Genomic DNA, 13084 nt, shown 5'->3' on the forward strand with positions numbered 1-13084 from the left:
TACTTTTCATCTACTTGTACAGCTTTAGAAAAGCGTTTATTTGCAAGTAAAATAGAAAAGTTAACAATGCCCATTTTCCTCTACTGAGGAATATGAAGACGTGGTTGTTTAAAAGACACCCTAAGCACAGTTGGTGATAAGTAGACAACAACCATGAGAAAGGGAAATTCATTTCTTTGACTGTTACGACTTGATATCAACGTTCCTACTATATGCGAACAGCACTGTTCTAGAAGGCTGCGCGGAGACACATTTCATAAGATTGGTACTTGTGCATTGTAAGCCAAATCCATTTTCAATTACATAAATTGTCTGGGTTCTCAGCTTTATAAGTCAGATGTTTCTGTACTGGTATGTACTGTCGGCAATATATATACACACATGGGCCTCTCTAAGTGACTCTATTTTATTCCTCTGTAATCGCGAGATTCAATCAGGGTCATGGCTAAGTAACCCTAAGCAATCACCCGATTCAGCGACATGAGCAGAGGACGTCTGTGGGGCCCATAAACCAGCTTCATGCCTTGTAAACAGAAATAATAGGTTGATTGGATTTTTCTAACCGTAATCTGGTACTTTGATATCGCGTGTTCTCAGTATTAAATATATTCTGTTGATTGAATTCCTGTCCACTGGGAACAGACAATCTAACATATAACTAGAGGGTCTTTTCTATTCTTCCAGAATTTTTAGGACCTTTCATTAGGCTAAAGTGGTGGTTGAAGTGATATTCTCAGCATGTGACACTTCGGTATCCGATACAGCCATTCAATGCTGTGTGGGTGTGTGGATACATGAAACATAGAATGTTCCAGAAGAACACCTATGAGAGGTAGAGGGCAAAGGCCGGACTTTAAAATCGAGTGAGCACACCCTTACAGGGCCCAGAGATGCAAAGTTTGGCGGCCGGGAATGGCTGCCAGAAGAAATGTCCCCACCAGATTGACATCACCGGCCTCCCCTAGCTGCTGCCAGCGCCTCCCTTGATGACTGTTTATTGGTGGGATGACAGACCCGCAGCCCAATCGACATCCATACCGCATCCTTCTGAAATTGTTTCTCTCTCTCTTTCAGATCACACTACCATTTTTCAGACCCCAGCCTTCTACCTCACACACGCACTAGAAATGTGTTTTGACATTTTGTAACATGGTGCTTACATTATCGCACGAATTCCCCCATGATGGCACCTGAGGTGACCAGGATGGCAGGTGAGGCCACCCCGTGCTCCTCCCTTAACTGGGGGACACCTCGGGGGGGTTCCCAGTCATCAGCTCAATGGTTGAGCATCGACCTGTCAACCAGGAGGTCACAGTTCAAGTCCCCAGCAGGGCAATGTGTAATGTGTCCTCTGGAGAATTTGCAGGTCATCTTGCTCAACGGCCTCCCACACCACAACGTACCAGAGAAATGCATCCAAACAAGCCCCATGCTTGCGTGGAGTCACACGGAAAATCAGAGACAGTACCCATGCCAACAGCTCAGGTGTGGAGATGAAGGCTAGTCTCAGAGAGGCCTCAGGAGACAAGAGTACAGGGTTTAGAAGAGGGGATGTTAGTGTTGGTTTCAGGGAGATGAAGTCGCTACCTCCACACCCAATTCTGTCTTCTTCTGCATGTCGACAGCCTCCCGTGGGTACACACACCAGAGAGCACCGTGCGTGTGGTACCTGCTTGTTTCTGACATGTTTGGTCCAGTAAATGACAACATCAGAACTTCTCATTTTCCCCTGAGCAACCCAAATGTATTCAAATGGTAAACAGTGAGATAGGGGGCTTTGGCTGTTTTAAGCTTTCTGAGTACCATTAAGTTCTATAAAGCTAATCTGCGTAGGTAGTTTTTTTCATTTCTGATCTCGTCTAACACTTATTTCAATATTGGAACAACCAGGGAGATGCCTCCTTTTATTTGCATGGTTTTCCTTTTAGTGTTTATGTAAATGGGAGGAAAACCAATTCCAGGAGGGACATTAGAACAGTCATGTCACTAGTGCTACTCTTGGGAACCACTAGGGAAAAAATGGATTTGTGTAAAAAGGGGAGTGATAGAACATAATCTACCCTGAGAGATGAGCTGCGTGCTCTTTTTTTTTTTTAAATACATTTTTGTTGATTTCAGAGAGGAAGGGAGAGGGAAGGGGAAATAGAAACATCAATGATGAGAGCGAATCATTGATCGGCTGCCTCCTGCACACCCCCCCATTGGGGATCGAGCCCACCACCTGGGCATGTGCCCTAACCTGGAATTAAACCATGACCTCCTGGTTCATAGGTCGACACTCAACCACTGAATCACACCAGCCAGACAGTAGTCATTGATTTAAAGTCCCAGTTCATGCTTTTGAAATCCATTTACACCAGGCAATATTCATTTGCATGAAATAAATGTTGTTTTCTTCCTTGACCTTGTTACCATTCCTGACATTACATAATAAACCCTTTTGATTACATGCGCACGTCCACATACAGGTAGAGGCATATTTCCCAAACATGGAGTTGGACCATGGACTGAAAGGCCAAGGTTAATTTTTTGTGCAACTTTTCTGGTCAAAGTCCCGTCCCCTCTATCTTCCCTTCACTTACCGGAAAAGTCAATTGCACCACAAGAAGATTGGTTAGTAGCAATAATCTCAGTATTCCAGGAATAAAAATCTTTGCTGAGGTCCTATCTTTAGGGAAGGCACTGTTGGTATTTCAAGGCTAATGCATAACCCTCTAACAGACACAGGGGTTTAATAATCGAGATGGAGCTGTCCTCCAGCTCCGCCCACCTCACCTCCCCACACTCATCCAAGATTCCCCCCACGACCCCGATAACTGATGCTAATACCATGGAATCCTGTCCGCTCTGGGTGATTCCTGGCCTGGGAAACGCGACTCTCTCCATGTGGGACAACCTAAATTTGCCTGAGAGTGTCATGCTCCCGGAAGCGACTCTCAGCCAACAAGGGATGGAGAACGGATAAACAGAACCCCATCTTCAGCTGGAAAAGCGAACATTGTTTGGTACCCAGTTCTCCCCATGGAGACTGAGGCCCGCGGGACCACACTGACACCTGGCCTGAGAGCAAACCTTTCCTTGCTCCCTTCTCCCTCTTAGTAAGCCCCTTCCCTCCCAGGGTGGCAGGGAATCACCTCCCAAGGAAACTCCTTGCTTTCAAGTTCTTGACTCACAGTGTACTTTGAGGGCCACTCAGAACAAGGAAATAGCACGTCATCCATAGAGGAGTCCACCTGTGTGAAAAGATGCACCTTAGACAGGTGAGCCTCTGCCCCCGGGCCCACAGGCACCATCCATCTCTCTCTAAGCTGGTTTATAGCAGCTGCTACACACGGGCTCAGCTGAGAGTTGGGGGCAGTGAGTCCTTTCTCAATGAAGATGGGACTTACTATGTTATTTTGTCTTCAGAGAGTCTTGGAATGTAAACAATAGAGTTGAAATTATAGGATATAAAGAACAGTAGTTGAGCATTGACCCATGAACCAGGAGGTCATGGTTGGATTCCTGGTCATGGCACATGCCCAGGTTGCAGGCTTGATCCCCAGTAGGGTGTGCGCAGGAGGCAGCTGATCAATGATTCTCTCTCATCATTGATGTTGCTGTCTCTCACTCCCTCTCTCCTTCTCCCTTCCTCTCTGAAATCTATATAGTTATAACAGCAAAGGAACTGAGAACTCTTTCTTTTTCTCACCTGGGAGGTGGACCCATTAAAGGGGAGGCAGACCCTGGGGGTGTTTCCAAAAGCTAATTTCTGCTAAGACCTGCTCTGCCATCTCCCTTGTGATGGAAGTTCCTGTCACTCCAGGATGTGCTGTCTTGGGTCCTCCCTGTAAATGGCATGTCAGAAGGGGGGATGGGACAGCATGACACCTGTCCTAGGAATTCAGCATTTGAGCTCAGAAGTAGTCCCGCCCAGTCTGATGGTCATGTCTCCTGCCCAGTCCTGCCCTGGAATGCAGAGCAGGAGGGAGGGTCTTGCTGGTGCTGGCGGGAGTGGTGCGTGGGCTTCCAGGGGAACCATTCGCCCTCACAGTCTGCCTGAGGCTGCGGGGCTGTTCTCCCTGAGTTCATGAGAGCGTGAGTGCTCAGTGAAGGGAGGGGAGTCCCCGAAGGCAGAAAAGCAAATTCAACCTTTATTTTGACTTGAGTCGTGAGTGAGTACAGTGTTCACTGCTCACAAGACTCAAGTGAAGCTAACAGGCGAGAATGGATGGGGACTACCTTCTCTGCTGGAGAGGTAACCGCAGGCTCTGTGCACCCGGGGGCCTCCGGGGACTGAACCGTTAGAGGCGGCCATTCATCACACTCTGAGGGGGGAGGGGGGGAGTTTCAGTAAATGCCGGATCAAGGCAGTTCAGTCTTCCCAGAACCAATAAAAACGCCCTTTGCCTTCTCTCCCCTCCGTTACAAGTAATTGCTATGCATCGTGCAATGGGTGTCTTGGAAGTAGTCACAGAGCGTCGGCGTCCTGAGGATGGAGCGTTGGAAGGAAGAACGTAGCCATCCGTCACTGGCATTCATGAGAAAACTCGCACTCGATGTTTGAAAGGCAGGTCCCCGGGAGGCAATAGAGAAATCAGGAACAATATTGGGCCAAAAATACGGCTCGGCCGGGTGGGCAGGGAGCGGTTTGGAGAGGGGAGCTGCAGGGGCGCTGCTGTGCCTGTGCTTATTTACAGGGGGACACGCCCCTCGGAGCCGCTTCTTCTGGGAACAGAGGGCACATTAGGCCCGAGGCGTCTCCAACAGGCAGTTGTGCTTCTAATTCGTCTCCTCTAGAACCTGAGTCCCATCTTGCCACAGGACCAATATGTTCGCAAACGCCTCTCTTTTCAAAGTCTGTTTGCCACCAACACGCCCCCCAAATGGGTTGTGCCAGGTACCGCGTTCCACGTGGGAGGCCCTGTGGCAGCCCTGGGTGACCTGGTGGCAGAATCCAACGCCGTCGCCTTTCCCTGGGGGGGCACCGTTTCTGGGGCGGGCAGCCCTGTGGCCCCACGGGCGACACACCTGGCTGCAGGGTGCGCAGCTGTGAGGAGGGGGGCGGGGCTTCAGCGGAGCCGGAGTCACTTCGGTGCAGATGGGGCTGGTCGGGCTGATTCTCCGGACAGGAGGCCCGAAGGCAGTGACTCCAGGCTGTGCCTGCTGCACCCACCCGCCTCCCTTGCTCAGCAGGCCTAGTGAGTGGCCTTCCTAGGCGATGATGCTGATTCCAGCAAGAGAGAGCCCTGCCTCTTACAATTATTCCTGTTTCTGGGTGGCTTTGTCACAACCCCTGAAATGATGAAGGCGTCTCCCATAAGTAGCAGCTGACTGCCCATTCACTGGGAAGGTCCCATGGTCCCAGGGCCGGGGCCGTGCACTCAGCCGAAGGGGCTGGGGACGTAGGCACACGCCCCCCTGACGCCTGGCATAACCCCAAGCAGCAGGTGCTAGCTTTCCTGCTGTGATGATCATGAAACGGGGCGCAGAGGCTATGCGAGGTCCTCTGAGGTCACGACGCTGTGAAGTGGGTTCTGAGAGAGACACCGGACTGTCTGGGTTCCGAGCGCCCTCGGCGCTGGCTGAACCCTGCCCCGTGTTGACAGGCTCCAGGCGGACATGCAGCTGGAATGTGCTGCCCTGAAATGCCCACCTTTGACCCAGGTCCGCTCTCCTGAAACACAAACAATAAGTCCAATCCTTCTTCCGGGAGAGCCTTTAACAGCTCCCTCCCCGGGAGCCCTCCCCTCGCGGGCCAAACACACTCATCTCTGCCCACTGAGCCCGGCCGCCAGCCACTCCATCATCCTCGCCCTGCGCCCTGGACGGGGCTCCAGTTTGTGAAAATTCCCCTTTAAACCAGGCTCCTCAGGGGAGAATAACCCCTACGTGTCTGCACGGGGCAGGTGGAGGCGGGAATAGCGCCTCCCTGCCTGGCCACGGACTTGTGTTCCCATAACCCGGTCAGACCGTGTTGTTGGCGACTACGGAAAAGACAAACCAATACTGAACCGGCCTCACATCACCTGGGAGTTTCATCTTTTTTTGTTTGGTTTGGTTTTAACTTGAATTGATGTGAAATCCCTTTCCCTGTATCCACTCCTATTCTGAATAATTTAGGAGATCACTTTTGTCAAGCGAAGTACCACACAATACGTAGTTTTATTAAACACCATGTTATTAGATTTAGGTACTGTTTTGGCCTGGACTGAGTTTTTTTATTTGGCTTCTCTTTAATTTGATAAATGTAGCAAAGCAGGAGGAATTCCCCAGTCCGCTTTTTATTTGGCGTATAAAGAAATAAAGTTTTGCCCTAACCGGTTTAGCTCAGTGGATGGAGCGTTGGCCTGCAGACTGAAAGGTCCCAGGTTCGATTCCAGTCAAGGGCATGTACCTGGGTTGTGGGCACATCCCCAGTAGGGGGTGTGCAGGAGGCAGCTGATCGATGTTTCTCTCTCATCAATGTTTCTAACTCTCTATCCCTCTCCCTTCCTCTCTGTAAAAAATCAATAAAATATATTTTTTAAAAAAGAAATAAAGTTTTTTTTCCCCTCTATGACTCGAATACTCCCCAGATAAATCTGTTTATCCTTCCCCCAAAACAAAATAATGTTTCCTATGCATACTTGTTTTCATAGGATGGTTCTGTAATTCTTCTTATGTTATTTGTGCGTGTTCTTTTGTTGTTGTTGAAATGTATGGAGAAGCCAAAATAGTGAAGAGAAAACTAGTCTGCCCCTTGTTGTCTAACATATATGCTTGGCATCTCTGCTTCTACTCATTCTTTGTTTCAGAGAGGGAGGACGAAGGAGAGAGTGATAGAAACATCAATAATGAGAGAGAATCATTGATCAGCTGCCTCCTTCATGCCCTCTAGAGGGAATCGAGCCCACAACCCAGGCATGTGCCCTTGACCAGGAATCAAACTGTGACCCCCTGGTTCATAGATTGATACTCAACCACTGAGCCACACTGCCCAGGCCAGAGTGTAGGATTTCTGATGACTACAGCTTGGTGGCTCAGCTAAAAAAATGTAGGAATGACTCTAACTTTTTAAATAACAAATATATTTGCATTTGCTTCGTGTTGTTAACAACTTAGCGTGTAATCACGCCGCCTCCTCCAGGAAGCAGAGCTGCATCTGTGATTGCATTGAGCTGCTGCCTCCTGCCTGGCTGCTCATCCATCCTCTACCTGGGCGGCCTGTTTGGAGAGCTGGCCAAACAGGTCCCCTACGCGAGAGCATTATATCCTGAACACACAGAGGCGATGGTGCAATTCATCTCGCCACTGCGCCTGACTCCATGGCGGTTGGCGTTTCCAAGTCTAGCGCCGGCTTTTTCAGATCATACATATTTCATTTTTAAATTTGTTATTGATTTACTTTGATAGTAAATAACTCCGTGAATGCTGAGGTGGGGAATCCGTTGTAAAAATTATGATGAGTCTCCTGCTCTGTCTGGCCCTGGATTGTTTTTGTTTTGTGTTGTTTTTATCTGATGGGTATGGAACAGTGGGGCTACCTGGAGAAAATGGATTTGGGATTTTTAATTTATCTGATGTAGTTAATTAACTGGTCAATTAAAAATAAAAGGGCCATTAGTATTGAGCACATTTGTTCTGATGATGAACGCGCCGTCGGAGAACAGGTCTGGATCCCGCGATGAAATTCCTCCACGTCCGACCGAAGGGGCTCCGAGTAGAGGCAGAAGGAAGGCCGTCATGGGTGACGCGCCCGCAGCGTGGTTTCCTCTTGTGCCAACGCAGCGCAAGCAAGACAGGAGGGCGAGGAATGGCCGGCCTCTTACGTACTCTCCCTCCAGCGGCCCTTCTCTCGCTCTGTAGCACCAAAGCCATTTCGTGGCCGTTTCTTTTTCCCACAGCCAAGGTGAGACCATCATTTCAGAGAGCAGAAGGTGTGGTTTGGATTGTGCTGGGGGGTTCCCAGCAGGAATTACATGTGTGAATGAGCGTAGCCCCCCATCGCCACACTGCTGGCACATGCACACACCTGCAGATGGTGAGGGCCTCAGGTGGAGCGATCGGATATGAACAGCTTCCCTGGCCCCCTGTCACTCAGTGTGCAGGGCTTGGTCTCCCTCGCATTCACCGTGGCGATGTGGCTGGTGAGCACCTGCGAGGACTCTTGTGCTCCTTTCCAAGGTTGGATTCAGAGCTACCCATGCCACCCATCGGCCCCACGTTCCCCATGCCGAGAGGATGGGAAAACTCTCCTATAAAAGAAAATAATCAGAGATGCCCTCTCTCTTCTGGTCCCTCCCACCGTGTCCCATGGCTGCTGGGCAGACCACAGGGATCGTGGCAACCCCTCCCGGAGTCCCCCGCTGCCTGAGGTCTATCTAGCCAACTCAGGCCCTCCCTCATTCCCCCTGGCTCCCTGGCCACTGCACCACATGTGCACACCGAGGGGTCCTATGGCCAGGGGGTAACTGGAGCGATGACTTTCCAGGCCTAAAAAAGTGCTTTTTCTGACCCAAAGAAAGTATTGGTGTTGTCTGGGTTGAGAAGAACTGGGGATGGCTATGACCTGTCAGTCAGGGAACTGTCTCTGAATCCTCTCACAGGCCTCTGGGGCCAGAGGCTGGCTGAGGCTGCAACGCGAGGAGAGGTCATTTTAGGCAGGACACTCCCAGGCTGGGGGACTCCAGAACGGGGACCGTTTTCTGCTGGACCCCTGGTATTTTGCTGTGTGCCCATACCTGGGTTAGAGGAACGCAGTCCCAGCATCCTTCACCGAGGTCCTCATGGCCAGGTGTGCGGGAGACTTTAGGACGCATCAGACCTCCCGGGAGCTCTCCATCTCTTAGGGGCAGAGAGGAAATACCTTCAGTGTCCAGGGTGTATTGTGTTCACTCTGCCTTTCCAGCACAAACGCGTCCACTGGCGGTTCACAAATACAGATCGGATTGGGTTCCCGTGAATCTCTATTGACAGAACCGGTGGAGGACCAGGTCTGCTCAGGCCTGGTTTGTGGATCCCTATCTTAGCCTTTAGCAACGTGGGACACTCTGGTTGAATTCAGACGACTCCTTCAGTGGGTGAAGGCTCTATTGTGAGCCAACATTTTCGGTTCAGCAGAAAAACAGAGATATTCATACTAAGTTGAATGAAATGGACCCAAGACCATCACATTAGTTTAGGGTGGTTTTACCACAAAATGAATTTTGTCACCCAACTTATAAAGGTCTTACATATTTCAGAGACTTTAAAATATATATATATTGGAACTGCCAGAAAGAGATTTTGAAGTGATGCATATCCTTTGTTGTTGTTGTTAATCCTCACCCGAGGATATTTTTCCAGTGATTTTCAGAGAGAGTGGAAGGGATGGGGAGAGACAGAGAGAGAAACATAGACCTGAGAGAGACACATCCATTGGTGGGGCATCCCGACCAGGGTGGGGCATCGAGCCTGGAACCCCAGTACCTGCCCTTGACTGGAATCACACCCAGGACCCTTCAGCTTGCAGGCCAACACTGTCCACTAAACCAAACTGGCCAGGTCGGTAGATATTCTTTTGCTGAAGTGTGTGAGATGGTTATGTTTGCATGAAGACATTCCATGAAAGAAAGAGGAAAACACATGGTCTAAAGGGGACAAAGTCTGTCCAGTAAAGCAGAACAATGACCTTAGCTGTTGAACTTAACCAAAATGTGGACACCCACTTCTAGGGGCCAGAATGATCTGGGAAGATCACATGACCCGTAGACCTCTTTGAGGGCGTCGCGAAGTTCTTTTACGTTTTCTGACTGGCCTCTGCTTTGCCTGGAGCTGTCCTGAGGGTCCGAGGGGAAGAATTCCTGTGGTGGTTTTGGGGGTCAGTGACCAGCATCCATTGTACCTGCTGACCACCTCCACCCCAGTTTGCTGGGAGGACATAACCAGCCCCTTCTGATCTGGTTTGTTCTCATGGAACCAGAGTGTTCTTCCCGGGCGATTTAAACTTTTAAAAAATGGAACTTTTACAAATGGTGACGGATACATAGATATGAGCTACTTGGGCTCTCTCTACAGAGCATTGCCATGAGGCACGTCTCCTGGGCCTTGCCCTCATGATGGAGGCTGAGAAGCAATCAGATGGTCAAGGGCGCTGTTTGCTATCAACCTATACACTGGGGTGAATCAAGCAATCTGAGACTATTAGAGCTGGGAGGAATGGAAAGATCATCTCTAGGTCAAACCCTTCCATTCTCCTAGGAGGGCCTTTTTTCAGAGACTGCTACTTCCATTCCTCATTTTTTTCTTCAATGCATAACCATATACCATATATTTACCTCATATAACTATTTAGCAATGTGTGTGTGTGTGTATGTGTGTGTGTGTGATTGGTTTTGCTGTTTTGTTAAATGTCCTTGTCTCTCATAAAATAGCAAGAATGGATATAAACACATACATAGATATATACATAAATATTTATTGAAAAAATTATAAATGAATGACTATATGGAATGTTATTTCATTTAAATGTACGAAGTTAAAATGTTTGGTGTCAAATGAAATGGAAAGGTGATGTAAGATATGAGAGAATTTGTGAACAGATGATATCAACTCAATATAACAGATTGACCTAAATATTGTTTATTTGGCCTTTGATTTTTATTCCTTGTTTAAATCTGAAAGCATTAAACTTAGATACTACAAAAATTTAAATTTGAATAGGGTCACTGTTTTTCAGTTTAAGTTGGAGTAATTAGTACCAGAAAGAAATGAAAGGTTATTAAAATTTAAAAATATATCAGGAAATGATTAAAATATTATTACTTACTAGTTTTACAGTTAAAGTCCACATACTTCCAAAAGTATTTGAAGTCACAGGACAATATTTCCACTAAGTTAAAAGTTACCAAAGGGTTCTATTGTTTGCTATATAATAATTTTATCAAATGTGACCTAGCTGAGTTTATTCTGTACTTTTTTGAGATTATGAGTTCCATGAGTCTCCTACTAGATTTGTCTTTGGAAGTAAAGGCCAAGCAAACACTTTATCTGGAGTTCATTTATCATTGGAAAGTATAAATGTCAAAATGAATTAGAGGAAATTAGGACATATTCCCGTAGGAAAATATGTCCATATTTGAAATATCACACTTCCAGAAATTGATGTCCTGCACTATATTAATTTTACTTCTAGTGACATTAAGCAAAATAATGTTTCCTAATGAGCATATTATATATCTGTGATGTCTATATATATAAAAGTCTAAGCAACCATCCTACCATCCGACCAGTAGCTATGATGCACAACGACTACCAGGGGGCAGACACTCAATGCAGGAGCTGCCGAACTGCAGTGACTTGGCAGCGGCGGTTCTTGGGTGGCGCACCCTGGAACCAGAGAGGAGGGAGCCCGAGTCCAGGGTGCATCACCCGAGAACTGCCCTCTCGCAATCCAGGACCCCTCGGGGGATATCAGAGAGCCGGTTTTGGCCTGATCCCTGCAGGCCAGGCCGAGGGACCCCACCTGCTGGAGGGACCCCGCTCACTCTGCAGACACCCTTTGAGCAGTAGCACTGCCCCAGGTGTGGCCGGCCGGGTAGGGACTGTGGGAGGTTGGCTCCAGAGCATTTCCGGCCCGTCTCACCCAGCCCAACACACCAGTCACCTTCTAATTAATATCCTTTCAATGTGCATGAATCCGTGCACCAGGGCACTAGTATTACATAATGCTCTAATATAATGAATTATATACTAGGAAAAGTGATGATTTCTTTATTTTTCATAAATTAAAGGGGTATTTTTATTTTATTTTTGTTTATTAAATTTATTGGGCTGACATTGGTTAATAGGTTTAGTGTTTTCTAATAAACACAGTCTCAACAACATTGATAAAAATACTATTGATGTTGTTTTCATTTATGTTGATAGAAATATTAAAAAACCCAAGAAATGTATAAAATCACTGTGTGTGTGTGTGTATGCAATATTTTATCTCATTTCTAATGGTGTAAAATCAAAAATAAAAACCAAAAACAGAATTGCAGTAGTTGCTTGATTATGTTTTTAATTTTCTTTAACATTTCCAAAACACTAGACTTAAAATTATGCTAACAAAAGTTTTAATCCACATGGAATACATTCAATATAAATATAACTTCATTCCAATTCATTAACTGCTACAGCAAATTTGATGGCAAATGAAATGTTTATCTGAGGTGTGAACCAAAATTATGATACTTTGCCAAATATACACATATGTAAAACATAGAACTTTAGTTGCTTTATTTTGGGTAATGACATTTTAATGTTACCTAAAAATGCAACAATTAATGTATATTTTAAAATATGCATGCTGGTATGTTTGTCATTTCATGACAGTTTTGTTTCTTCCAGACTCTGGAGATTCTGACTAGAAAGCAGACCTTCTTTCCTGCTGAGTTTATGGGAAACTTTGCCTTCAGAAAGTGGAAATGAGGTTGCTATGGAAACTGGTAATTCTGCTGCCACTCATCAATGCTTGCACAGGTAACGTGTTCTATTGTTATAAGTTTTGATTGATAATCTATTGGCGTTTCATTTTTTTTTCTACCAGTGACACAGTTTTCAAATGTGTAATACATTATTTGAATGACTAAGTGATGAAACTGTGAAGTGAATCTCTATGGCTAATCCAGGGAGTTTAATCCTTTAATAATGTATTAAGTGCTATTTTTTAAACAGAACTAAGATTGTTTTAACTATAAATGGTCAAATATTAAATTTTTATAGAAAAGAATAGGATTAAATAATTTTGTCAGCAATAAGCAAGGAAGACGAGCTCCTTTTTTATTTCCTTTATACTGAATTCTTTCGGAAGTTAAAATTGACACATATACTTAGAATTTGGTGTGGCGAAAAAAGGTATATTACACAGAGGAAAAAGTGACATAGAATGTTATATCAGAACTAAATTAACTTTTGAAATTTTTCTTTCCATTTCAATGATACATTGATTTGTCCAAGCTAAATCTAACAACGTCTGTGTATCAGTTAGCATTTGCTTTGTAACAAATCACCCCAAATCTGCATGGATGAAAAGAACAAATAACCATGTGTTTAGTTTACAAGTCTGTAAAGTGACGATTTAAAATGGGCTTCGCTGGGC

The 13084-nt window shown here is 46.3% G+C and overlaps 1 protein-coding gene across 1 annotated transcript in view; it reads left to right on the top strand.

The window, feature by feature from the left end:
• CNTN6 (contactin 6) overlaps nt 1–13084 on the top strand; it is a 157586-nt gene that overhangs the window by 22052 nt on the left and 122450 nt on the right. The window contains 1 exon segment of the mRNA XM_059664557.1: nt 12334–12465. Within this exon segment, the coding sequence (XP_059520540.1) occupies nt 12411–12465 (55 nt within the window). The 5' untranslated portion in view covers nt 12334–12410.

This window comes from Myotis daubentonii, chromosome 14 (genome assembly GCF_963259705.1).
Source record: "Myotis daubentonii chromosome 14, mMyoDau2.1, whole genome shotgun sequence".
In the NCBI taxonomy this organism is placed as follows: Eukaryota; Metazoa; Chordata; class Mammalia; order Chiroptera; family Vespertilionidae; genus Myotis; species Myotis daubentonii.